General features: G+C 42.9%; 2 protein-coding genes across 10 annotated transcripts in view; one reads left to right on the top strand and one right to left on the bottom strand.

The window, feature by feature from the left end:
* Nucleotides 1-9,634, top strand: part of LCORL (ligand dependent nuclear receptor corepressor like) — a 62,174-nt gene extending 52,540 nt beyond the window's left edge. For 4 of the 6 annotated variants that reach the window (XM_081207547.1, XM_081207551.1, XM_081207546.1 and 1 more), the window contains one exon: nt 2,676-4,393. In XM_081207547.1, coding sequence (XP_081063673.1) covers nt 2,676-2,785 — 110 coding nt within the window. In that variant the 3' untranslated portion in view covers nt 2,786-4,393. Of the gene's footprint in view, nt 1-2,675; nt 4,394-8,836 lie in introns of those variants that run through there. The other 2 variants (XR_014011490.1, XR_014011491.1) reach the window with 2 other exon arrangements.
* Nucleotides 9,635-10,479: 845 nt separating this feature from the next.
* NCAPG (non-SMC condensin I complex subunit G) overlaps nt 10,480-27,101 on the bottom strand; it is a 39,657-nt gene continuing 23,035 nt past the window's right edge. For 3 of the 4 annotated variants that reach the window (XM_081207626.1, XM_081207625.1, XM_081207627.1), the window contains exons 12-22: nt 24,691-24,870; nt 24,237-24,347; nt 22,447-22,566; nt 21,129-21,377; nt 19,726-19,907; nt 18,656-18,830; nt 16,872-17,033; nt 16,115-16,310; nt 13,930-14,016; nt 12,393-12,465; nt 10,480-11,032 (exon numbers count right to left, since the gene is read on the bottom strand). In XM_081207626.1, coding sequence (XP_081063752.1) covers nt 10,927-11,032; nt 12,393-12,465; nt 13,930-14,016; nt 16,115-16,310; nt 16,872-17,033; nt 18,656-18,830; nt 19,726-19,907; nt 21,129-21,377; nt 22,447-22,566; nt 24,237-24,347; nt 24,691-24,870 — 1,641 coding nt within the window. In that variant the 3' untranslated portion in view covers nt 10,480-10,926. The remainder of the gene's footprint in view (nt 11,033-12,392; nt 12,466-13,929; nt 14,017-16,114; nt 16,311-16,871; nt 17,034-18,655; nt 18,831-19,725; nt 19,908-21,128; nt 21,378-22,446; nt 22,567-24,236; nt 24,348-24,690; nt 24,871-27,101) is intronic. The other variant, XM_081207628.1, reaches the window with a different exon arrangement.

Genomic DNA, 27,101 nt, shown 5'->3' with positions numbered 1-27,101 from the left:
TTTCCTGCCACCACTGCCATGACGATGCTTCACAGGCTGATTATTGTGCCCCTGCTGGCCAGATGATTTGTATTCACTGTCATCATTTATCAGTTTTAGACCCTTAAGTAGTAGCAGTTGCCAGGACATTGCGTACGGTATTGGCCAAAATAAAAGCCGCAGCTTTAAAATTCAAGGGTTATTTGCGGGTGCGGCCCATCTCCTGGTACTATCGCCCTGAACTGGTGGCGGTCGGCGCTGGCGGTTGGTTCCAAGCACGCTGCGCACCTGCTTCCCGACACTACCGCCTCCTGTCACTACCTCCCCAGGCTGGCGCCGGGGGAGGCTTGAGAGTGGCGGGCAGGCTATGTGCCATTGCCCCGTGCCCCCAGGCATGCTTTACCAGTAGCCACCCTCCCTTCCTTATGGTGTAACATGCATTAGAATCCCAGCTCATATGCAGAGTTTTAGATAAGACTTGCAAAAGAAAGCTACAGGCATCCCTAACTGGATTATTTGCCTTGTCTACTGTTTCGCTTTTCATCTCATTCTCTTTTTATTTTTTTTCCTCGTTCTGTTTTTTGTTAGCTGGGAACTTGAATCTGCCCCGGATGCTCTTGCTGAACTGGGGACAAAAACCTTTTCCAAAAGTTTCAATGCCAGTTATTTTTCTGCAGCTGTAGGAAAAGATAGAAGCAATTGGCCTTATTTCAAATACATTAGCTTAGAGTGTGAAATTTTGGAACTTACTTAAGATGAGATACTGAAACAAACACTGGTATATTAAGATGAAATACTAAAACTACATAATTTCTGTTAACTCGGATACCCTTTTTAGGGGGACTAAATAGGCTACATACAAAATCAAGTGGAAAGGGAACAATCAAGCCAAAGTTACTCAGTGGGGCAGTATAATCAGAGAATTGTAGGGACCGTGAGGGTCATCTAGTCCAAACTCCTGCAACGCAGGAATCTTGCTCAACGTGGGGCTTGAACCTGTGACCTTGAGATTAAGAGTCTCGTGCTCTAGCAACTGAGCCATGTTAGTAAATCCATAGGATGTTGAAATGCTTGCTTTTAGCGATACAATGCCCTGAATAGTTACATTTTGCCTATCTAAACTAGGAGCAGATTTGATGTCTCTTTAACTGGTCACCATACATTGATCTGTGTAGCTAAAGACCTCCAGAATCCAGCTCCAGATGTGCATGGGCATGTACAGTGATACCTCGGGTTAAGAACTTAATTCGTTCTGGAGGTCTGTTCTTAACCTGAAACTGTTCTTAACCTGAAGCACCACTTTAGCTAATGGGGCCTCCTGCTGCCACCACACCACCAGAGCACGATTTCTGTTCTCATCCTGAAGCAAAGTTCTTAACCCAAGGTACTATTTCTGGGTTAGCGGAGTCTGTAACCCGAAGCGTATGTAACCCGAGGTACCACTGTACAAATGGGAAGGCAGGTTTATCGGAAGTGGAGGAAGAACTAGGACTTGAAAAGTTTGCTTTCTTAATTTTGGTAGTCAGCGCTGTGGTTTCTGTGGCTTACCTTACGGGCAATGAAGCCTGATAAAATGTTCAAAAATGGATTAATGGACAAAGATATTATTAAGGTGAATTTAGGGGCTACCACAGCTGATGCTCAGGGAAGACGCTTCTCTGTTCATCAGCTGTGGAAGCTGGAAGGGCAGCAGGGCTTTGTTGAGCCGCCGACCTGATGTATGGGGAAACTTTCCCGCACATCTGCTAAGCAGCCGCAAAAATTCTCTGGCTTGCAAGGAGGCCCTCCCTGGAGCCTAAAGGGGACAACCTCTTTGGGCTCCGGAGAAGGTCTCCTTGGGAGGAGGTGCAACAGGGCTTTGCTGAGGCTCTTCAGCCTTCTGGCTAACAGCTGACACATGGGGAAGTGGCCACTGTTAGCTGGAAAGCCCCACTGCGCCTCCAACTCGGAAGGAGTCCTCTTTGGGCTCTAGGAAGGGTCGTCTCGTGAGCCAGAGGTGCGTTGAGGCTGCTCGGATGCGTCAGCTGTGCAAACCCCATGTGTCTCCGGCTCCTACAAGCCGGAGAGACAACAGGGGAGCCTTGGCCAGCTCAGCTGAGGTGCAGGGAAGCTTTCAACAAGTCTCTGGCTTGCGAGGAGAGTGGGTCTCCTCGCAAGCCACTGGGAATCTCCAGGGTGCTCCCCATTTTACATGACTTTGCTGATTCACACAGAGGTTCAGAACATAACCCCTGTGTAAGTGGCTATCTCAAAACAGAGATAAAAGGAATAAGCTTCCTTAGATGATGTAAATACCTTAAATTGATAATTTAGGTAATAATATAATTGAGGCAATAATATAAAGTCTTACAACACTATGTAGGTGGCTCCCTTGCAAACCACTGACAGACAAATCCTGAATTTGTAAGCTTTGGACAAAGGCTGGGCCTTACGTCCCATTGACTTCAATGGAAAAGATTGAAGAACATGCATGCTTAACTTTTCCATTGAAATTACTAAGGCTGGATTATTTAATTTAGCTGAAATATAAAGAAAAACAGCATTTGACAAAATTTCAAAGAATAAATATATTTGTTCTGATTAAATGGGTTTTTGTACCATCAGAACCTTCTGCTAAATCTGTGAATATTGTGAATGCACACACCATTCATACGAAAATGTGTGAAGTCCAGGTCTTAATTTTCTCTTTTTTATAGGACCTCTTAAACCTGTTGGACTGCCTTTGCTGGGAGGATTTGCAAGCAGAGCTGTTGAATACTCCATGATCCCATTTCAGTTGCCTCTTCATGGAAGCTCCCAAGTCTAACAGCAAAACCCATGAATCGTCAAGATGAGTCCATCTGTCTTGTAGTCCCTGATAAGCATGCAATACTGTGAATGATTGTAAAAACTGAGCAAGCCATTGCTGTAATAACTAAGCAAAACTGCTTTAAAGAGCTAGACACTACCTTTCTGGGGGCTGTTTGGGTTGCTGCCTGGGGTAAGAGCTTCTTCTGATGGTCGGGCATAGTCTTCACAGAAAGTGGCCTGGGGGACTGTGCCTATTCGTAAGCTTCTTATGACTGACTTCTGAACATGCATGCCAAAATCTCTTTAAAATGGTTAGCCATTCGGTCGTGGTGCCCAGAAGTTGCATGCTGGGCAAACTGGCTTCCTAAAATTCCAACCCACCCCCCAATGCAGAGTAAAATTGAATTGCTGTGTTTTTATGTGACATTTTGTGTGTATCTTAAGATCTATGTGCGTGGTGTGTTTTTTCAAAAGAACTTTGGAAGCAACCCTGCCGAAAATAGCAGCTTCAGAAACCTCTCTCTGACGAAGTTGAGATTGCTGTAATGAGCCCTATTTTTATGTATATTTTTTCTTGGTGTTAAACTTAGCTTTTTTTTTTGTCTGCAGAGCTTCCTTAAAACTGTCCCTTTGGCAGACAACTTGGTTGACAAGTTGTTTGGTTGGTAAGGGATCTTTACTGGATACTTGGACTTCTGCACTGTTACCTCACCTGAGACAGACTAGCGGGAATGTAACTGTGGAAGCTATGGACTTTAACTAGATGTCATGTGGAGGACTGGGGTTAGCATTGTCGTGTCCTTATTTACCTTAGGGTCGAAAGGGTTTTCCCCAATCTCTGACCCAATCCAGCTCATTAAGCTGGACTCAGGTGAGCATCATAATAGGTGCACACCTGCATTGGCCTTGCTAGTAGACGCTTGCTTCTCTGCACAGATTCCCCCAGTCCAGGACTACATACTGAGTGCAGAGGGAACTGGGAGTGACTTGAAACGGTTTTGTTCTCGATCAGGACTGATGCTACCCCACGGTGATGAAGTTTGTGTAGCTTGAAATGTGTAGGGTCCCTAGATATTATTCCAGTAAGAAATCTACCTCTGCACCGAGCTGTCGATTATTTTCATGTACTTTTGATGGATTTCAAAAGTCTCCAGGTTCATAGCTTGGGGGGGGGGGGCGGCAAGTTCTGTAGATTCAGTGGGGGGAAAAGATATACTTCCATGGAGGCTAAACTATTTCCCTCTCTCGCCCCTCCCCAGAGCTAGACCTGCCAGGCTTTCATCAAGCAGAACAGACAATCATGTATAGCTTGGTTCATATTGTAGTCTGCAGCTCTGCTCTTTCTTCCCAGTCTGAGGTATCTGCATGGAAGCACCAAGAAACAGTGTAGCAAGGAGTTTGTGCACATGTATATTACTTGGATGGTGTTTCTTTAGTTAGTACTTGAGCATCGCAGTTTATGGTTTAGCTTTGCTTGATAAATTCAGATTTTTGGGGGGGAGAGGGGACGTTCAATCCAACATTGTATAATCGCAGTAGGCATTTCTTTTTTAAAAAAATAATAATAATCATGTGTTCAGCTACTCATCTTGCAGATTATATTTTAAATAAATGTATAAAAATGCCAGAACATTTTAACATTTTGTAATGATTCAACCTGAGTAGAATTAGGATTGTTAGATTTGGCAAGAGTAACTATAGGGTTAATCCATCACAGGCTGCTTTTTACAGTATCTGTATCCGCAGAGTTATGTAAACCTTTGCACTAGAAGGTATAGTCATGCCATCTGTAGTGAAAAGGGCACTTATATACCTTTTGTCAGTCCCATTGTGTCTTTGCCCTGGTATTTCTGCTCAGACGGCCCAAGTTATAAATCTTCAAGTGCAGTAATGTTCACCGATTACATTATTTCCCTCACCAGCCCAATGGGGAGAAGGAAATTCTTTTTCCCCAGCAGAGGTTGATGGAGGGATTCCATGAGCAGAGTATGCACAGATCCCTGAATGTGCATGGCTGATAGATATAGGGGACTTTATTCCCCCAAAGCAGCCATTTGATATAGTAGAATGGTCTGCACAGTGCACATAGAAACCTGTCCACAAATTATCCTCTTCAGGACTTTTTTAGAAGTCAGGTACTGCCTAAGATAGAGGTTAAATCTAGTTCATATTTACAGACCAGGATGTGCATGCTTATATATAGGCTCTTAATAGTATGCAGAGTAAATCATTGGGTGGAATGCAGTTACTTTACTCAGTGTAGTCCTATGGAAATGAAAGGAAGTGGCTAAGTTAGGTCTCTTAATTTCACTGGATCTTCTCAAGAGTAAAATGAAGTTGACTAACACCCTATGCATTTGGCCATGCAAGAGCTTGAAGTGGCCTACAAGGATGCATTAAAAGCACAAAGCTCAAATATAGAGTAATACATATGTTTGGAGATTAGCTTGCACTTATGTATTTTTGTAAATAAGCTGATTTGGCCTTAAAGGATGCTTGCTTTCCATGGGATCTTTAGGTTTGGATTGTCATGAATGTTAATTAGAGCAGGAGATTATGCAGTTACAAACCATGGCTTTCTGGGTCTTGGTGTTGGCAACTACGCTCTGAATATTATTATTAGTAGTAGTAGTAGTAGCAGTAGTAGGTACTACCTATCCTTCACCCTAAGGTTTCAGGGTCACAACCATTAAAACACAATTCTTAAAATAGTTTAAAACTCTTTGCAATCACAGAAATAAGATGGATCCTAAAAATATACATATTGGGTATCAAAAGAGGTGTTTACAGCATTTGATTTAGATGTGTGGGGATGGAGTTCCACAACTTAGGAGCTGCAATAGAAGATGCCCTCTCCCGGGCTGTCGCCACCCCCAAGCTTCTGAGGGTAGTGGAATAACAAAAAAGCCCCCCTCTGCTGACTTTAACACCTGAGAGGGTCTGTAGAGAAGGAAATGGTATTTCAGGTATTTGGGACCTGAGTAGTTTAGGGCTTTTAAACACCTTGCACCTTGGATTGGGCCCAGAAATGAACTGGCAACCAGTGCAACTGTTTTAAATCGGGGTAGTATGAGATCTGAACTGGTAGCACTGCATTTAGACCAATTGAAGTTTCCAAGTTGTCTTCAGGGATAGCCCCACACAGAACCTTAACTGGCAAATCAGCCAAAACTAGAAAAAAAACCCCACCCCTAGTCCTCGCAAATCCCCTGAGCCTCCAGTGCCACCATTCAATTCATGAGTACCTGGAACCCCATTCAAGAGTTTTGAATGTAGGCCACTGTTTTTAAAAGTTGGAATTAACTGATGATCCCCTTCAGCCTTTTTCCCAACGGCAGACATGCAGACTCATTCCTGTAAGACTTGTGCAGTTATATTAGACATTTGGATCCCACCAGCCCAGTTCCTATACTGTTTGATCTGAATCTGTTCTGAACATGTACACGGTTTTAGGTGTAGCAGCTAGCATAGGACTTATATGAGTTAAAATCTCAGTGATGTCACTGGCTTACTTAAGAGTAGTCTTGATCATAACCTGTCGCAGCAGTGGTGTATAGCTAGTGACCCATCCTGTAGATTCACGACACAGCAGCCTATACTATAGTTGTCCCCAAATGCAACTCTTGACATTTCTCCATAAAAAAGAAACAGCCACTCATTTATAGGAGAAAATAATATGTAGTGTAACTATACCTTTCAACATATGTGCAACTTAACATACTAAGTAAAATAGATCTTGCTGCTTAATTGCACAGAAAAGCCAGGCTCTTTATAAGGGAATGTCATGGCCTGGAATCATGGTGTTCAATGGCTAAGAGCATTCCTTCATTCTTCTTTTTGAGCTAAAATTATGCAACTGGTAGTAAGTTCACTTGAAAGGTGCTAAACCCAGGCACTTCATCCAGTTACCTAAAAAAAATATTTCTGTATTTTTAGTGAAACATTGAAAATGTTTGCTGGCAGATGTACAGGTGCATTTAAAAATACTGTTGAGCATAGCATATAGAGCCTGTACAAACACAACTTAGTTCCAGTTGAGTTTCAGTTACCCAAGTCTATTGGAAACATAGTAGTAAGTGTGCAGAGGTACAAAAGTCCTTCCCACATACCCTTTGAAATATTTGCAGAAATCACTTTCAAGCACTGCACTCTCAGACCATCAATCCATGCTACTTAGATTAGCTGCAAAGAAGTCTAATACAGTGGTGCCTCGCAAGACGAAATTAATTCGTTCTGCAAGTTTTTTCTTCTTGCGAGTTTTTCCTCTTGCGAAGCACAGTTTCCCATAGGAATGCATTGAAAATCAATCAATGCGTTCCTATGGAGACCGTCTGGGGACAGAGGGGAAGCGCCGCTCTGTCCCCTCTTTTGAAGCAAGGGGCGGAGAGGAGAAGATCGCTTCTCGCCCTTGCCGCCCCTTGGTTCAAAAGGGGTCCGGGGAGAGAGGGGAAGGCGCTGCGCCTTCCCCTCTGTCCCCGGAGCTTGCGGGGCTGGCAACGGGGAGAAGCGATCTTCTCCGCGCCGCCCCTTGCTTCAAAAGAGGTCCGGGGACAGCGGGGAAGACGCGCTGCGCTTCCCGCTGTCCCCAGAGCTTGCGGGGCAAGCTTCATTTTGCGAAGCAAGCCCATAGGGAAATTCGTCTTGCGAAGAAACTCGAAAACGAAAAAACCTTTCGTTTTGCGAGTTTTTCGTCTCGCGAGGCGTTCGTCTTGCGGGGCACCACTGTAGTTGCCTGCCTCTTCCATCTACTACTGCCACCAGAGAATAAACATGATATAGAAAGTATAATAATTTGAAGTGTACAGGACGGGCTCTACATTAAAAGCAAGCAAATACCCTAATGTATAATAGCAAAACAAAAATGGGGTTGGAACTCATTAACTGTAAGTGTAAGCCAGGGGTCTGCAACCTTTAAGACAAAAAGAGCCACTTGGACCCGTTTCCGAAGAAAAAAAACCTGGGAGCCGCAAAACCATTGCGACATTTAAAACAAATATAACACTGCATATATTGTTTCTTACCTTAATGTCCGATCTGACAGCGGGCGGGAAGGTGACGTCGGGACGGTGCGTGACTAACGCACGCACCGCCCCCATGCGACGTCACAGCCAGTACAGCGCCCGCCACAGTGGGGAGTGTCGGGGCGCACAATGCGCCTCCTCCCCTCGCTAGTATCCGCCCCAGAGCCGCGGCAAAGGTGTAAAAGAGCCACATGTGGCTCCGGAGCCGCGGGTTGCAGACCCCTGGTGTAAGCAATCCCTCAAATCCTATACAAAAGGGTTCCCCAACACTCAGAAGCTTTTAATTTTTTGTGGGGGTGGAGAAGAGAAGTTCTGCAAAAGTCATTCTGCTTGTGGCTCTCAGGATCCAACCAAATGTATTCCAGAATTGTCCTCATCTCCCCGATTACTGGGAGAGGGTTATGCAAGGGCATACATCTGTGCCTTACTACAAGCCAGAGAGCCATGTGTTGTGCAATTTGCAGCAGACTTGAGATAGTTGTAGCTTTTCCTAAACAGAGTTTCACACCCATGACTGCACTAGACGTCTGCACTAGAAGGCAGAATAGACATGTATTGCAGTTCCAATACATGCACTGAGAAGCCTAAACAACTTTACCATTGTTAAGTTATTTTATATGCATGTCTCTAGGTGTACTGAGTAGTAGAATAAGTCCGTAGCTTGTAGAGTATTCCAGCACTGGAAGCAGACAGTTTCTGCCTCTGCAAAGCCCAAGAGGTTTCAACGTTTTCCATTTTTAGAAGCATTAATTAAAACTTTGCTCGAAACCACTACACCCTCGTGACGTTTTCCAGATAGAGAAGTAGGACACTGCTAATCACTTTGGAGACTCCTGTTCCTGATTGGGAAATCCAATTTCATAGTAGTTGTGAGATGGGATCTGTGTATGCTCAAATAGCTCAATCCAATAGGACAGGGCAGCACTTAGAAAGCCAATGAAACCTGATATTCTGGACAGTGCAATAAAATTCAGGTTGCTGCATCTACTTTAGATGATAGTTTCAATTTTTAATCTAAAATTAATTCCTGTCCTCCCTCTAACCAGTTTCTACATATGAAAAAAACAGAAAACTGGAACATATTTGACACAAGATAAGCACCCAACCTGTGAAAATAATGATGTGCCTTAAATCTACCCATGGAGTAGAAGCTAAGTTTCACAACAGCATCTCTGGTCAGCTGTATAGTTTTTAACCAAAAGCTCAAAGATGAAGAGAACAAGGAGTTTGCAGCTCTTCTTGCACTATTGTTTTGTACATTGTGTGCAATTGTTTTTTTCTGCTGAATAAGCATTTTTGATCATGAGATGACATGCTGGGGTTGTGGCTTCATAGTAAACCATGCATATTGTTAGTTGGCTGTGACTCTTTGCATGTAAATACGAAACAACTTCAGTATAGGTCATAAGAATGAGATACTGTCTTTTTTACAGTATGCTGTATTTCTTTCTATTCTTTTGCCGCTAATGATATATTCTCTGGTTTTATTTCGTGCACAGATGTTAATATATTTATGTAACGTGATGTGTAAAAGTTATTCATACATTCAGTAGATAGTTTACCTTGGTGCAAAGCTGTATAAAAATGCAAAGGGTTTTAAAAATCTTACAGATAATAATTATTAAAATGTATGGTATGCTTTCTAAATCATAATTTTCACCTATTCTATGAAATGTACGTGATTTTTTTAAAAAATAATAATCTGAAGGGCCATTGATTGTAGAGAAAACAGACTCAGTCATTTCCTAAGCCTTCATTTTATCAACATTTTGCTAAGTGTTTGGTGACGGGGGTGAAAACTTGTAGAAATTACATCAAACTAAGATTAAAATGGTTATAAACTACATTCTGGATTTTCTGTCTTAAAATGGTTACATTGTCTAGAGTTTGTTTTAAAAATAGATTACTTGATATTTCTAGCACACACAGAAGGCAGTCCTAGCACCATGTTTTCAAATATGGAGCATATTATATACTACAGCCAGTTAAACAATCAATCAGTATAATAAATCAACCATTTAATATTCACTCTACAACCAAGATTTCAAAGAAACCCACCTCGTTTCCAAAATGCTAATAAAATACGGTAGCATTTTATGCCTTTACACAGCTTTAAGTATTATGAGCACTAACTTTTTTTCCACCGAAACGTGACAGTTAGTGGATGAGAATTCTAGCACACAAGGTGTACCCAGGACTAATGGATCAGCCATCTCTATCACTACTCCCAACACCAGTGGTTTCTTTTTAATAACAACAGTATGAGACACCAGAAGGCAGCCCTGTATAAAGAAGCTTTTAAAGGTTTAATGTCCTACTATGTTTTTATATATGCTGGAAGCCACCCAGAGTGGCTGGGGCAACCTAGTCAGATGGGCGGGATAAATATAATAATAATAATAATAATAATAATAATAATAATAATAATAATAATAATAATAATAATAATAATAATAATAAAATAATAATAATAATAGCAAGGTACAGTGGGCAACTTGAACTGACCTATGTTTCAGATACATCTCAAATATAAAGGCAATAAGTCTGAAGTTTTAAGGTTTCAGACTTCTAGAATTTTATGCCAGTCCGATCTACCAAAATTCTGCATAATGTTTATAATCCCGCTTTTACCACCACCTTTGAAGCCAAAATAATCTTACAGCCATCAAACTGGTAAAGATGAGCAATATCCAGTAAATGTCCTTTATTTCATCTTTTAAAAGAGTAACTTCAACAGTACATTTATACCTTTTGCATGGTAAAAAAAAACTGACCTATAATCCATAAATAGGTTAGCACCTGCACCATATGCAGGAAACAGAATACAGCTTGGAATTAAGCCAGATATGCAATGTAACCTCATTAGGTGGTACTATTCGCAAATCATCCACATTGTGCACTACTGTCAAATCTTTAAAAAAAAAAATGCAAGTCAGAAAAAACACTTCCGAAATTAAAGAAGAAAGTATTTGTCTTTGCATACCCAAGTCTAACCATTTACTGCATGTGCACACACAAAAAGGATTAAGCAGAAAATGAGTTACCGAGCAGGTATGCTTTGCTTTGTTTTTTACATACAATTATTTAAAAGTGGGTTTACATCCAGCTGCACTGGTCTACTTTTCGGTCAGTTGAATTATTTGTCCAGAAGCTTGGAGAGATTCATTCTGGTTTTTTCAAGAGCTGTTGCTTTTGCTCGGCGTGATGGTCTTGCCAGTGAAAGAGATTGTTGATCTTCTTCACTGCAAAGTAACAGGGTTTAGGAATCATTACTCCACCATTTTAAACTAGAAGCAGCACTCATTTATTTGAGTTATTGCAAATTATTGTGTGAAATTCAGCCTTCTTTACCTCTCTGTTCTGGGTCATATACACCTCTGCTTTATCTGCCCATTCCCACCCCCAGCTGGGGTGAAACTACAGATGGCCATATTTTGCATCACCACACAACAAGCAGCACTCGCCTGGGACCAGCATGAAAGTATCCCAATAAAGCCTAGGCAGGCTGGTACTGGTAGAGGCCATACAGACCCTAGACTCTAAATTGTTCAGGACTTTCTAAGTGGGTCTGATAACATGCACGAGCTCTTGGGAGGAAGGGCAGGTTGCAAAACAAATTAGCAATATATAATATAAGCCGCAAGTGTGGATCCTGCAAGATCAGTACAGTGGTGCCCCGCAAGACGAATGCCTCGCAAGACGGAAAACTCGCTAGACGAAAGAGTTTTCCGTTTTGGAGGTGCTTCGCAAAACGAATTTCCTATGGGCTTGCTTCGCAAGACGAAAATGTCTTGCGAGTTCCTGCGGGTTTTTCCCCCTCCCCCCCCTTTTTCTAAGCCGCTAAGCCGCTTATCAGCTGATCCGATCAGCAGATAAGCCGCTAAAAGCCGCTAATAGCGCTAATCCGTCAATGGGCTTGCTTCGCAAGACGAAAAAACCGCTAGACGAAGAGAATCGCAGAATGGATTCTTTTCGTCTTGCGAGGCACCACTGTACACGGTTACGTAACACCTACCGTATTTTTCACTCCATGAGACGAACTTTTTCCCTCCTAAAAAGTAAGGGGAAATGTCTGTGTGTCTTATGGAGCGAATGCACTGGATGGCAGAGGGATCCCTCGGCTGCCACTGCAGTCGCGAGCTGAGGGATGCCTCCGCAGCCGGAGCCCTGGCTCCCGTCCGTCACTCGCTGTCAAGTAGAGCGAGAGCCGCTGACGCACTCTGCGCAGCTCTCGCTTTTCTTGCTTTAGAGCAAGAGCCGTGGCGAGCGTATCAGCGGCTCTTGCTTTGCTGGCTTTACAGCGAGGTATCGCCTACATAACGGTGACCCAAAGTCCCAAATGATGGCAGCACCAAACAGCTTCCTATACATGTTTCAAAGCACTGAGGGAACTTTGTAGCCCTGCAGGGTCCCACAGCTCACTGCCACAGGGTCAAGTCACCCAAAGCTGCAGTCCTGTTGTATATATGTAAATCAGCAAATGACTAAGCAGATCAATTTAGCTGAATGTCTGCTGGTGGGGAGATGAGTGAGAATTTTAAATGCTTGTCCAATTGAAACAGGAGTTGCTGCATAAACATTCCATGTTTGCACACAAATTACCTTTCACTTTCGGACTCCACAATTCTGTTATTTCCTCTTCTTGGCACAGACTTGTCTTCCGTTTTTCTCAGACCTAAAAGACCACAAATTACTTTTTTCTCCCTCCAAGACTGCCTTTAAAATTGTAGAACTAGTTTCTCTACCCATTTTCACTGATCCACCCGCAGAGTCCCTGCAAGCACATTCACTGTACTGGCAGTTCCTGACACAAAGTCTCTTTAGCATGCCCGGCTTCTAGCAGGTTGTAAGACTACAGCTCCATCAACACTCAAAGGCTGAACAGGGTCAAAATGAAATCTTCTCTAATCTAAGGGACAGTTCTGTAAGCCAATATTAGAGGGCTTGTAAAGGCCTTAAGGACTATAAAGCCACAAATGTATCTTATCCAATATGTGTTACAGTAATAGCAAAATTATGTGAATGTCTCCATACATTTTGAGTCACTTACAGACTCATTGTTAAAACTGTGTTTATGGAATACAATCCTACTCGGCTACAAGTGATCACGAAAGAAGACATTTTGATCATACAGCAACACACTAACAGCAGCTAAGATGTACAGGCAGCAACAAGGAGGATCAGAATTTGAAAAACTGGTATCAGGGAACACACAAAAAAAATAATCTAAATATATAAAAATATTAGAATGGGAGACTAAAGATGAACTCATCAAATAGGCAATGACAAAATGAGCAATAGACACTGGGCATATCATTGAAATCTTAGCTTGGGGAAAAATATGGAATAAAACAATGAACTTTTCTGCCCGTTATCAGATAAGAGAAAACATGCAAAAGATGCATTACAGGTGGTATTTGACGCCTGTCAAATTGGTCAAAATGTGCAAAAGAGGTTCCACGCTCTGCTGGAAATGCTTGGAAGCAGTTTCCCTAAGAAACCAGAAGCATTCCTTCTGGACATAACTGGAGATGAAGTGACAACAACAACAACAACAACAACAACAACAATAATAATAATAATTTATTTGTACCCCGCCCATCTGGCTGGGTTTCCCCAGCCACTCTGGGCGGCTTCCAACAAAGATGAAAAATACACTAAAATGTCACATATTAAAAACTTCCCTGAACAGGGCTGGCTGTTCAGTCACAAAAAAGGGGCACGGCGGAACAGAGTGAGATAGGCTTACACTTGTAAGACCTGTGTAAATTGCTTGCTGCCTGTATAATTAAAAGAGACAATAGGAATGATTGTATACTCATGAGGGTGTGGTAGAGGGTTGATGGAGGACCCTGTGAGAGAGACAAGGAAATGTTGATCTCCAGGGTAAGAGGCAGGTAGGAGAAAGAAAAGATCCCAGGTGAGAGCTAGGAGGAGCCACTGTCCTCTGTGGGTTATATGAGCCAGTAATTACTTTTAAGAGAGAACTTTATGTTTTACTTATTTGGTTTGTATCTTCTGTAGTTCTACTTTTACTGTATTATGAGGAAATCTTAATTAAAAAAAATATTTTAAAAAATGTTTCTAAGCCCTCACAAAACAAATACTATTAATATATTTACAGGAGAATATTAAATACCTTTTGTGGTTTTCTTTCTTGAAGATCTTGACACTGCAGTTGTGCTTTCTCTCTCTTCAGCTATTTGAGTGGTTTCATTATTTTCTACTTAACACAAAGAATATCAAAAGCAGAAATTAGTATCCAAGCATCCCTAAACGCATTTCTGAGATTTGAAGTCCTTTTCACACAAAAAATGTTTAGGATCACAGGCCCTAAGTTTAGGGGGCAAAAATCCAATTGAAAGTTTTACTGCACATGTCCCCACTAAAATGGCACGGTACCCTCTGGGGGAGCCCTGAATCAGCCCCATCACTCCATGCCACCCTAGTGCTCCCAAGCGAACTTACGAGACAGTAGCCAGAAGGTACCTCTTCCTTCCTTCATTTCTTCCTTAATTTTTATTAAAGATTTTCTCTGGTTACAAAAGTATGCACTTTGTCTCTCAGGTTGTAACATCTTTTCTACAGATCAGTTACATTTGATGCGAAACATTAGTGTTGTATACAATACAGTGGTACCTCGGGATGCGAACGGGATCCGTTCCGGAGCCCCGTTCACATCCAGAAGCAAACGTAACTAGCGCTGGCACATCTGCACACGCACGCGTCGCTTTTCGCCGCTTCTGCGCATGACGTCATTTTGAGCACATGCTCGAACACGCTCAACATGAAGCATATTCAACCTGAGCTATGAGTGTATAAGGTTGGGGGAGAAGAGAGGGGGAAAGGGGTGGGTGTGATGCTAAAACTTAACATTCTTTTAGTTTGGGGGGGGGGTTGGTGCCAGTGTCACCTGGATAGGTTCTCTTTCCATTCATTTATTATTTTTCCTTGGCAGTGAGAGAGGCTCAGGGGCAGGGCACAGTTGGTTGTCTTTTTCCCAGTAGTGATGTATGGAAGTGAGAGCTGGACCATAAAGAAGGCTGATCACTGAAGAATTGATGCTTTTGAATTATGGTGCTGGAGGAGACTCTTGAGAGTCCCATGGACTGCAAGAAGATCAAACCTATCCATTCTGAAGGAAATCAGCCCTGAGTGCTCACTGGAAGGACAGATCCTGAAGCTGAGGCTCCAATACTTTGGCCACCCCATGAGAAGAGAAGACTCCCTGGAAAAGACCCTGATGTTGGGAAAGATGGAGGGCACAGGGAGAAGGGGACGACAGAGGACGAGATGGTGGGACAGTGTTCTCGAAGCTACCAGCATGAGTTTAACCAAACTGCGGGAGGCAGTGGAAGACAGGAGTGCCTGGCGTGCTCTGGTCCATGGGGTCACAAAGAGTCGGACACGACTAAACAACAACAACATTTGACTGCAGCGAGAGTTCTTTGCGTATGTGGTGGAAGAGAGAGAGATTGTTGGGTCAAGTTAGCCATATCAATCCGTATGCTTTCGAGAGCAGCTGCCTTGCAAAGCAAAGTCAAGGCTGGCGACTTCCAGGAAGATGGCAGGCACCTGCAGCCTCAACCAGAATTTTGCTGCACATCGCCATGTAAAAATGTGGAGGGGGGTGGATGTTGGCACTGTTGAGGTTCAAATCCTCACTCATTTGTGATGCTCAATGAGGTAACCTTGGAACAATCATCATCTCTGAAGCCAAGCTATCCAACAAGGGGAGAGAAGAACCATGTAGTCATACCTCATGTTATGTCCGCTTCGTGTTGCGTCCTGCGGCAACCCGGAAGTACCGGAACAGGTTACTTCCGGGTTTCGCCGCTCGTGCATGCGCAGAAGTGCTAAATCGCATCGCGCATGTGCGCAGATGCGGCCCTTTGGCTCGCGTCAGTTCCGTGTTACGGGCGGGGCTCCGGAATGGATCCTGTCCGTAACACGAGGTTCCACTGTATTCCACCTTGCGTTCACTGACGGAAAGGCAAGATATAAATATAGCAAAATACAAAAATATTTAAAGGTTGTACATATAATAAATGCCTCCCCACTCATTTCAGTGGCTCTTGTGCAGAAAAACCTTATTGGATGCCCTCCTTGATGCAGAGGCAATACAGAATCAGGCATAAAGTTGAACAGTTTTCTCTCCGGTTAACTTGATTTATATTGCAATCTTGCATATGTATACTTAGAAATATGCCTCAATGATTTATTTCCACATAAGTGGGTACAGGGTTGCAGCATTAGACAGCAGACACTCTTTACATTAGACAGCTATTCTAGAGGTCTTTTTTAGTTTATTGTTTTTACATTACCTTCTCCATTCTGGTCAGCGGAATTAGATGTTCTGTCATTATAGTGGTGTTTGTCGGGGCTAGCAGTGTCTTGAGTTACTTGAGAAAGGTCCATTTCCTGTGCCTCTTCAGAGATGCCTCCATTAATTCTGTTTTCCCCGTTTATGTTGCTCTTCACTTTTTCTATCATTCGTAAACACATTTTATCGTTCAATTTCTGGAGTGAAGGATAATGGTGAATATTAATACAACCTTAAATGGCGGGAATTAATTATAAAGTAATTGTGCAATGGGCATATATCAACATAACAACACATGCATCTTTTTCTCCATCTTAGATGTGAAGCAGTTTAAATTAACTTCAGCTTTAACACACACATTAACAAAGAAGCCCAAGTTAATAACTGCCAATAATCAAAGAGCAACATGAGAGATATAGGAATGTGCTGGAAAACATTTATACCAAGGTTTAAAGTCATTCATTTTAATTCTATGGGTTTTTTTAGAATCGGCAGAATAAAAGCAAATAAAGGCTTATCAACAACAATACTTGTTTTCCAAAATGAAGTTCTCCAGGGTCATTTATTAATTACTTGACTCAGAGGCAACTTGCACCGTAAAAACCAAAGTTATCTCACATGGTCAGGAAGTTCTTGTTTTAAAGGATCTCTCCTATTCAGTTAAGTTCTACTTATGGCAAATGAAACTAAGGGGCTACCATTTAAGCACTATTCCACACACACACACTCCAAATTTAATTTAAAAAGTGATTACCTACCCCAAGGATCTCATCTAATAAAACCAGCAGGTCTTTTGTGAAGTCTTTATTAAGTTCTAAGGAACTCAAAGCTTTTACATAGATACGGACATCAGGCGCACTTGGATCCATCAAGATTTCATGGCATATTTTCACTGCCAAATTATCATGAACTGTCAACCCCTGGAAAAGGTAATAGTACGTCATAATATCTGACTGCATATTGTTTAAGAATTTCCTTTTTAAAATAACTTTTAAGTTTTTGAAAAACTTGTATACGTATAAAAAACAATTTCCAACATTAAAATAGAGTTCTTTCGAACCCTCAGACCTCCTCCCCTTCCTGTATGCATTCCATCTTTAAGATTAAATTAACTGCCTCTTTTACCCTTATCTATTTATTATATAGGGGACACGGGTGGCGCTGTGGGTTAAACCACAGAGCCTAGGGCTTGCTGATCAGAAGGTCGGCGGTTCAAATCCCTGCGACAGGGTGAGCTCCTGCTCCTGCTAACCTAGCCGTTTGAAAGCACGTCAAAGTGCAAGTAGATAAATAGGTACCACTCCGGTGGGAAGGTAAACGGCGTTTCCGTGCGCTGCTCTGGTTCACCAGAAGCGGCTTAGTCATGCTGGCCACATGACCCGGAAGCTGTAAGCCGGCTTTCTCGTCCAATAAAGCGAGATGAGCACCGTAACCCCAGAGTCGTCCGCGACTGAACCTAATGGTCAGTTTACCTTTACCTTTACCTATTTATTATATAACCATAATGACCAAAAAATAAATTTAAAAAATCCACATTACAAGTGTCTTTATGGTTTAAGAATTTTCTGCAGTTACCATATTGGCCCGAATATAAGCCACACCTTTAAAATTCAAGGAGGGGGAAAGAAAAAAAGTCCGGTGGCCTTCCCCCCCTTCTTTTCGGCACCTTAGGGGAGGCTTGGCACAGGGTAACAGGGAGGTTCCAGCAAGCAGCAATGTTGCTCCCGCAACCTGGGGCAGGGTCCAGCAGCCTTTTATCTTTGACGGGCTAACGGCCGGTCCTGATCCCCCGGTGACTCACTTCCCTGTCTCACCTGAAGGCGAGCATTCCTCCTGCGAGTACTCAGGCCTCTCCTTCTCTCAGACCTCAGTCTCTGCAGCTCGGGAGACGTCAGTGGGTTACTAGACCCAGAGGCCGCCTCAGCCCCCCCCCTGACCCAATTGGTAGTGGAGCAGCTGTAAGTGATTGCCCAGCCAAAGGCAACGAGGTAATCCCCGCATCTGGAGCCAGGGCAGACTCAGGCCCCCGACTCGGCCCAGCTGGTGCTTGTTGCAGGGGAACCTGTGCAGACTGGGGCTCTTCAGAATCAGGCCCCCGACTAGGTTCAGATGCCACCTGGGGCAAAGGATCCAGTGCAGACTGAGACTCCTCTGGCTCCGAGTCCGAGTCCCAGGCCATCACAGGCACCTGTCCTGTCCGCAGCTCCCAAGCCACCGAAAAGACGGGGGAAGGTAGCCAGCAAAGCGACATGGCTCCTTCTCCCCAAAGCAGCACAACCTTACAAAAATTGGCCTTGCCTTCCAAGGCCGGAATGGAGAGCACCCTCCCCCCCCCCCCAGATGCCACAAGGGCCGTCGGGGGTGTGGGACAACGGCGCCCCTCCCGACTGCGGCTCCCAAGCTGCCGAAAAGGGGGAAGGCTGACGGGGAAAGAATCAAATATTGAAAATTCCTGTGCCACAATCATCTTGTAGCATTTACCAGGTATCAGGAGGCACTGCTCAACCTCAGTTTCAGCAAAATAGGATAGGACTCTGCATACCTGGTAGTTCCGTGAATTCTTAGCGCTGTGATCCAGCCCACTTGGTCTTGTCAGGTCCACAAACAACTCAGAAACATTTGCTGCATCAACTTCAGACAATGGCGAAGATGCAGGAGCGTTAAACAATATTTTTAAAGTTGGAAGAAAAGCTTCTCCGAAGCATTCCTGATTTGTCCTGGATTTTAAAAATGGAGTAGATGTTAATATAATGTATTACAAGGAACATTCCAGAAAGTATGTCCAGATCTTGTAATACACATTCAAGGGAACTTGTTTCATTGTCTTGTAATTTCTAGGCTTTAGTGGAGGACCAAGTCATCTATGCCTCCCCATGCACATTCCCAATACAGTGGTACCTCGGGTTAAGTACTTAATTCGTTCCGGAGGTCTGTTCTTAACCTGAAACTGTTCTTAACTTGAAGCACCACTTTAGCTAATGGGGCCTCCTGCTGCTGCCACACTACCAGAGCACGATTTCTGTTCTCATCCTGAAGCAAAGTTCTTAACCCGAGGTATTATTTCTGGGTTAGCGGTGTCTGTAACCTGAAGCATATGTAACCTGACGCGTATGTAACCCGAGGTACCACTGTACAGAAGAAAATATACCTTTATAGTCTTGTAAAACTGGGCTCTTTGTTATCAAAATTCTACTTCTAGAAACTGTAGGAAGTTCTTCCAAACTCAAGTGAGGAATAAATGAAATATTGGGTTCTGGCCAAGCAAATTGGATAGATAACCATAGGGAGGTACAGTTAAAAATGTAGAGTGGCCTTGCCCAGCACACTAAACCAAGATAAGCTACTCACGGCAGCTAGGCATCTGGAGGACAAGGTTAGAAAGAATGAGATGAGACTGCAATCCTATGCACACTTACCTGGGAATAAATCCCACTGTACTCAGTGGACCTTACTTAGGAATAGGCATGTATAGGAGTGCACTACACTGTCAGGCAACTTTTCTCATAAAAGCATGAAAACAAACTTTTTTCCTCCTGTTGTCCAATTATGTTAAATTCAAACTGGTTAAAATGTAGAAGAAGGAGGGGGAAAGTGGAGTGGCGAGAATCGTACCTATTTGAGTAAGCAAATAAAGGGAAGAAAACGCCTAGGGAATGTCGGAGACAGGTATCTTCTTCAGTCACCGGATTATACCACAACAAAACAAGTCGAGAAAGCAGCTTAGCACTAATCAGTCGCCCAGAGAACATGAGTTTGGCTAGGCCCTCAGCAGATATGGTCCTGAGTTCTGAAATCTAGAAAAAGGTTTTACTTAGGGTTGCATTTGTTCATTTAGCCTAGAAAGGAAAAAGAGCGAGCTATTTGGGTTTTGTTCAGTAAGATTAATACAACAGCACTTGACAGCCCTCAATCATCTGTGGTCTGGGATCACTCATACAGTAGATATATCAGCTCTATATATATAAAAGCAACAGTGTAAAGAAGAAACCATAAATTGTGACACCCTAGCACATCTGCAAAACTAAAACCTCTCACACGTATTACACAGCCTCTAAAACAGAGTTTAAAGGGGATGGAGGCAATTGCACTGGGTGACCCTTTGTAATGTTTTTTCTCTCTCCAGAGATGGTGAACACCCAACATGGTGGGTTATGCTGCCCTCCTGTGGCTAAAGATGGGGAAAGCAGACTGGTATTTGTCCATTGGACAGGTATTCCTCAGAGGTGTTGAAGAGACAGCATAGATAGGAGAAAAAATAGAAAGGCAGCCAACTGGGTGGACCTATGTGTTTGCTGCAATGCCCTTTTTACTAAGTTTCTGTAGTTTGGTTGATTGTTTTACTGCTTTTCAGGCACTAATTTCCTTACATGAGTTTAGTCTGATCCATTCAAATGACTGAGGTGATGGAGGCATGGCCAATGGACAAAGACCAGTCTGCATTTCCTGCCTTCAGCCACAAGATGGCAGCATAACGCACCATACCATGTGTTCAACACCTCCAAGACAACACCTGTCAGAGAAGAACCAATTGTTCTTTCTCACTACCTCGGAAAGGGCTGCCCCACTGCAAACTACATTATCTTCCCCAGAGAAGGTCCATTATCATTTATTCTAACTTTCTTCATCTCCACTGACCTAAATTAGTTCACAGAGAAAATATATAAAATCAATTTTTCCCCCTAATGCTAATTCCAAACTATGAGGTCTTTCCACCTTTTATCTTGGAAGCAAAACTCTTTAACGTACTAATGTTATCTAGGACTGTGAGCTCCTCCTGCTGCCTGTCCTGAGCCCAAGAAATAAGGAAAAGTAGTGAATCTACGTAAACGAACATGTAGCAGCAGCAAAAATGTCTTTTCTAAGTCAGTTTTACATACTTAGCTCTGTTGAAATAATAAGCTGCAAGAATATAAACATACCAGTTGTTGCTTTCATATTTAATAACCAACATACTTCTATCCTTTTGTTAAAAAAAATACAATAAAACCCCATGTTAGCTGATTTCATGACCTTACCTCACTGTCTAAGAACCCAGAAAGAAGCTGAAGGAGATTGTGGGTAGTTGCAGTTTCTTCTTCAGTTTCCTTAGTCACCTCATTTTCATTCTCTTCATTTCCATTCTTTTCATTTTCATTCTCTTCATTTTCACTTTGGGCACATTTTCCCTTTTTTGCTTTGAAAGGTTCCATCCCAAACATCATCAGTTGGTCAAAGACAGCCTTCAAAGCACTTAGTTTTACCTTTATTTCATCAATTTGCAAGACCTGGCATTAGAAAGATGAACAGGATATCTGAATTCATAAATGTGACCAATTTAATCCCCTTGCCTTCAGTGTCAGTTTTGCACACTATTGTCTCTTAATCCCCCCTCCCTGAAAATGCTAATAAAGGTAAAGGTAAAGGGGCCCCTGACCATTAGGTCCAGTCGTGACCGACTCTGGGGTTGCGGTGCTCATCTCGCTTTATTGGCCGAGGAAGCCGGATTACAGCTTCCAGGTCATGTGGCCAGCATGACTAAGCCGCTTCTGGCGAACCAGAGCAGTGCATGGAAACGCCATTTACCTTCCCGCCAGAGTGGTACCTATTTATCTACTTGCACTTTGACATGCTTTCGAACTGCTAGGTTGACAGGAGCAGGGACCGAGCAATGGGAGCTCACCCTGTCACGGGGATTCGAACCGCCACCCTTATGATCGGCAAGTCCTAGGCTCTGTGGTTTAACCCACAGCGCCACCCGCATCCCGAAAATGCTAATAACCCCAAGTTATAAAAAGATTAAAAAACAATATGAAAAGCTCTACATTCTCAGGTAATAATGAACGGTTGGGGGTTTGTTGTTTTTCACTTGGTTAATAGCTGTACACAACTCCCAAATTTGGAGATACTGCAAGCTCATCTCTAATTTGTTTTTGCGGTCCTTCAACATGAAGTGGTGCCAAGGTTGGAGATCCAATTCTTAACTCCACTGATATGTGGGAAACTACAGCTCTACAGCTCTCTTTCTCACTAGAGTATAAAAGTAACAACCAATCACCTCTTAATCATCCAATTGGAAGGAAAGATTTTAATATGCAAGAGAACTGGCCTCATCATGACACAGTAAGAGCCCACGCATTCTTGTACTGAGCCAAAAATAGCAAGTCCAAGTTTACTAATATGGGGGTCAATTGTTGATATGCCAGGTTCATCAATTAGCAAATCGCTTCCCATTGCACCTTTCCATGGAAAGATATGCAAGTTAAACGAGCCTTTACACCCCACCACTTTTCAAAGCGATAAAGTTTCTTAATTTAAATGAGATAATGTAGGAAGGTCACAATGTAGAATATTTACCTGCAACAGCAATGCAAGGTGCTGGCTCGCAAATTCTTCGCTCTGCAAACCACAGCCACCCAAACATAAAACTGCCAAATTTCTTACAGCTGGATGGATATTAGTAACTCCTGGAATTATCTAAACAAACAGTAATGCACATTTCATGTAAAGCTTGACATAATCTTCCAGTCAGTCATTAAATTGCTTATCTGGGGCGAGTAAGAATCTCCTTCAGACAACTAAACAGGAAAATGAAAGGTGATACTTGTCTACACCTGACTTCCACCCTTTCAGAACTTATCATAGGAATATTCAAACAGGCAATCTGTCTAGTTAACACCTCACTCCCACCCCGGAATAGTAATTTTTGCATTTATTTGAAAGCGCAGCAGAAAGAACAGAACTAATTCTTCATAAGTTTTACATTAGAAATGGAATCACTTTTCTTCCTCCCTGAAATTTTCACTGCTCTATCTTTTCAGTGGTTGGTAGCAGCAAGGAAAATAGGCTGTCAGGCATTCCAGGCTAAGCAGAACTGACCAACAAGCGCCTTAAGGATGGAGATTGGCTGTGTGTACCAAAGCAAATCCAACCTCCCATATCACTACTCTGAGATGATTCAAAATGTAATCTAAGTTGAAGGATAATTGGCCATAAATCTCAGCTGTAAGGATGAAAAGAAACTGTGGGCTGTGGGGGAAAAAGGGATGCAGAGGTCTTGGGAGTTCAAAAGGAGAACTGAATCATCTAGACATTTGAAAATAGCCCACTCTTCTCAGGCTGAGGGGGGGAAATGGCGAAGATCTGAGACAGTTTAATCAGTGGGACAGAGTGGATTTTAGTTCTCTTTTGAAACATTGAATCAAGGCGTTGAGAGATACAGTTCTGCCCCAAGCCATGATGGGAGACAACAGCCAAAAAAGTGGAAGATACACCATATATCAGGGGTAGGCAACCTAAGGCCCAGGGGCTGGATGCGGCCCAATCGCCTTCTCAATCCGGCCTGACGGCCCAGGAATCAGCCTGTTTTTACATGAGTAGAATGTGTCCTTTTATTTAAAATGCATCTCTGGGTTATTTGTGGGTCATAGGAATTTGTTCATTATTTTTTCCCCAAAATATAGTCCGGCCCCCCACATGGTCTGAGGGATGGTGGACTGGCCCACGGCTGAAAAAGGTTGCTGACCCCTGCCAAATATGATCAGAAGGAATCTCCATGGACATAACAGTTTTCACACGCAGGACAGAAGAATGAGAGCAGTTACAGCTCCTCACTTGAAGTTTTATAAAGTTAAATAATATCATAACACAATTAGAAACCATTAAGAATGCAGTTGTCGTATAAAGTATTGCCGTACTATTTTAACTGTAATGTAAGTGAAATTAATAAGATTACGGAATGCAAAAATATATTATCAGGAATGCATTAAATCCACTGTGCGGGGAACCACTTTAACCAAAATGTATTAACTGGGAAATAATTGGTATTTGAACAATTGTATTAACTGATATTGTTATTACTGGACTATTATTGGGGAATTATTGGGAAATTAATTTTAAAAATTGGCACAAAAAAGTGATGCTTAGCAATCTATGTTGGGTCTGGAGTAGATGGTTTCATCCTCCATATTCTATTGTTCTGCAAAGAGATGAGGTGAGAGTCTCTGAGGCCCAGCCTAACCCTCTGATTTCTGTCCTTGGTTGTCCAAATATGCATTTACAAAGTTCAGAAATGGAATAGTAATATTCAAGCAGCTCAGAATACATATTCTCAACTCCCAGGTATGTCTTCTTTTGTTGTCACCTACCAAAGATTCAATTATTGCATCCATTGTTGGGCCTAATCCTTTCGAAAGGGACAGCTGCTTGAGAAGTTCGTTGCACATCATCAGACATTTCAGTAATGTTTCAGGATCACTCTTTTTTAAAAAAAAAGGGGGGGGAGAAAATAATAATTATTTGAACACACTGTAGAATGCCACCTTCACATCCCACAAACTGTATCTCCAATTCCATCCCTTTAAGATATAAGGGAGGTCCAAGGTTTCTCTAGTCCTTCATAATTGAGAAATAGACACTGTGTACAAAGCCTAAATAATCACACAGAAACTGTTATTTGATGTCAGCATTACAACACATCAACATGAGAAGTATACTTCTTTAAGGTTTACTTCGTACCAATTTAAAAAACCACACAAATACATTCATGCTTATTTAAAAACGATGTAACTGAACCCGAGTAGCTGGTGTAAAGGTCAGCACCTTTTCCATGCATATTTCTTTGGCTGGAGGCGCCTCGGCCTCTTTTAGCAGGTCACTTTTAATGCTTTCCAGTTCCATTATTCTCTCTTTCAACAGGGATGCCTGGCTGAAATCCTGCAAAGCCACACTTTTCTCCAATGCATCTTTTGCTTCCATAAGTTTCACTTTAATTTCAGCCAGCTGGAAGGAAAACCAGAAATTATAATACTGATTTTACAGCCTCGCCTTCAACTTGCCACATCTAACGTGGGAGACTAATGCCTAACTTGTGACCGCTTTGGAACTGAAGTTTACTTAATAATTGACAGGTACACCTATCCTGACAGAATCATAGAATCTTAAGAGTTGGAAGGGACCCTCAAGGGCCATCTAGTCCAACTCCCTGAAATGCAGGAATCTCAGCTAAACCATCCATGACAGATGGCCATCCAACCTGTTTAAAAACTTCCAAGGAAGGAGAGTCCACAACCTCTCGTGGAAGTCTGTTCCACTGCCAAACAGCTCTTACCGCCAGAAAGTTTTTCTGAATGTTTAGTCGTAATCTCCTTTCTTGTAACTTGAAAAGGAAGAGTTTGGATTTGATATCCCGCCTTTCACTCCCCTTCAGGAGTCTCAAAGCGGCTAACATTCTCCTTTCCCTTCCTCCCCCACAACAAACACTCTGTGAGGTGAGTGGGGCTGAGAGACTTCAGAGAAGTGTGACTGGCCCAAGGTCACCCAGCAGCTGCATGTGGAGGAGCGGGGAAGCGAACCCGGTTCCCCAGATTACGAGACTACCGCTCTTAACCACTACACCACACTGGCCCACTACACTACACCATAGCCTTGAGTCCTACCCTCCAGAGCAGGACTCTGAGGGTCATGTAGTCCTGTAATGCAAACCCTCTGCAATGCAGGAATGTCAACTAAACCATCCAAGACAGGTGGCCATCCAATCTCTGCTTAGAAACCTCTAGTGAAGGAGAGCCCACAACCTCCTGAAGGAGAACATTCCACTGTCAAACAGCTCTTACTGTCAGAAAGTTCTCCCTGATGTTTAGTGGGAATCTCCTTTCTTGGAACTTGAAGCTATTGGTTCAGGCTCTACCCACCTGAGGAGAAAACAAGTTTCCTCCCTCTTCCATGTGACAGCCCTTGAGATATTTGAAGATGGCTATCATATCTCCTCTTGATTGTTCTCCTCTGTACACATTCCAGCTTGTCAACATCCTTCTTAAATTATGGTGACCAGAATTGGACACAGGATTCCAGGTGAGGTCTGACCAAGGCAGAATAAAAAGGTAAAGGGACCCCTGACCATTAGGTCCAGTCGTGACTGACTCTGGGGTTGCGGCGCTCATCTCACTTTATTGGCTGAGGGAGCGTACAGCTTCCAGGTCATGTGGCCAGCATGACTAAGCCACTTCTGGCAAACCAGAGCAGCGCACGGAAACGCTGTTTACCTTCCTGCCGCAGCGGTACCTATTTATCTACTTGCACTCTGACGTATTTTCAAACTGCTAGGTTGGCAGGTGCTGGGACAGAGCAACGGGAGCTCACCCCATCGCGGGGATTCAAACCGCTGACCTTCTGATCGGCAAGCCCTAGGCTCTTTGGTTTAACCCACAGCGCCACCCATGTCCCCTAAGGCAGAACAGAGTGGTACTATTACTTCCCTTGATCTGGACACTATACTTCTGTTGATGCAGCCTAGAATAGCATTAACTTTTTTTTACTGCTGCATCACACTGTTGACTCATGTTAAGCTTGTGATCTACCAAGTCCCTTAAATCCTTTTCACATGTACTGCTAGTAAGCCAGGTGCCTCCCATCCTATATTTGTGCATTTGGTTCTTCCTGTCTAAGTGCAGAACCTTACATTTGTCTCTATTGAAATTCATTTGTTAGCTTGCGCCCAGTTCTCCAATCTGTTAAGGTCATTTTGAATTCTATCTTCTGCGTCATTAGCTACCCCTCCCAGTTTGGTGCCATCTGCAAATTTGATGAGCATCCCCTCAATTCATTCATCCAAGTCATTAACAACGACAACAACAACAAATTTATTTATACCCCACCCATCTGGCTGGGTTTCCCCAGCCACTCCGGGCAGCTTCCAACAGAATATTAAATACGGTATATTATAAAACATCAAACATTAAAAACTTCCCTAAACAGGGCTGCCTTCAGATGTCTTCTAAAAGTCTGATAGTTGTTTATAAAGACATTAAACAACAACAGCCCCAGGACAGAATCCTGCGGCATCCCACTTGTCACTTTTTCCAGGATGATGAGAAGCCATTATTGAGTACTCTTCAGGTTCTGTCAGTCAACCAGCTACAAATCCACCTAACAGTTACCTCGTTCAACCCACATTTTATCAGCTTCCTTGCAAGAATATCACGGGGGATATTGCCAAAAGCCTTACTGAAATC

This window comes from Podarcis bocagei, assembly GCF_964188305.1.
Source record: "Podarcis bocagei genome assembly, chromosome: 9".
In the NCBI taxonomy this organism is placed as follows: domain Eukaryota; kingdom Metazoa; phylum Chordata; class Lepidosauria; order Squamata; family Lacertidae; genus Podarcis; species Podarcis bocagei.
Note: the sequence above shows the minus strand (reverse complement) of the source record. Positions and strands in the feature narration are given on the sequence as shown.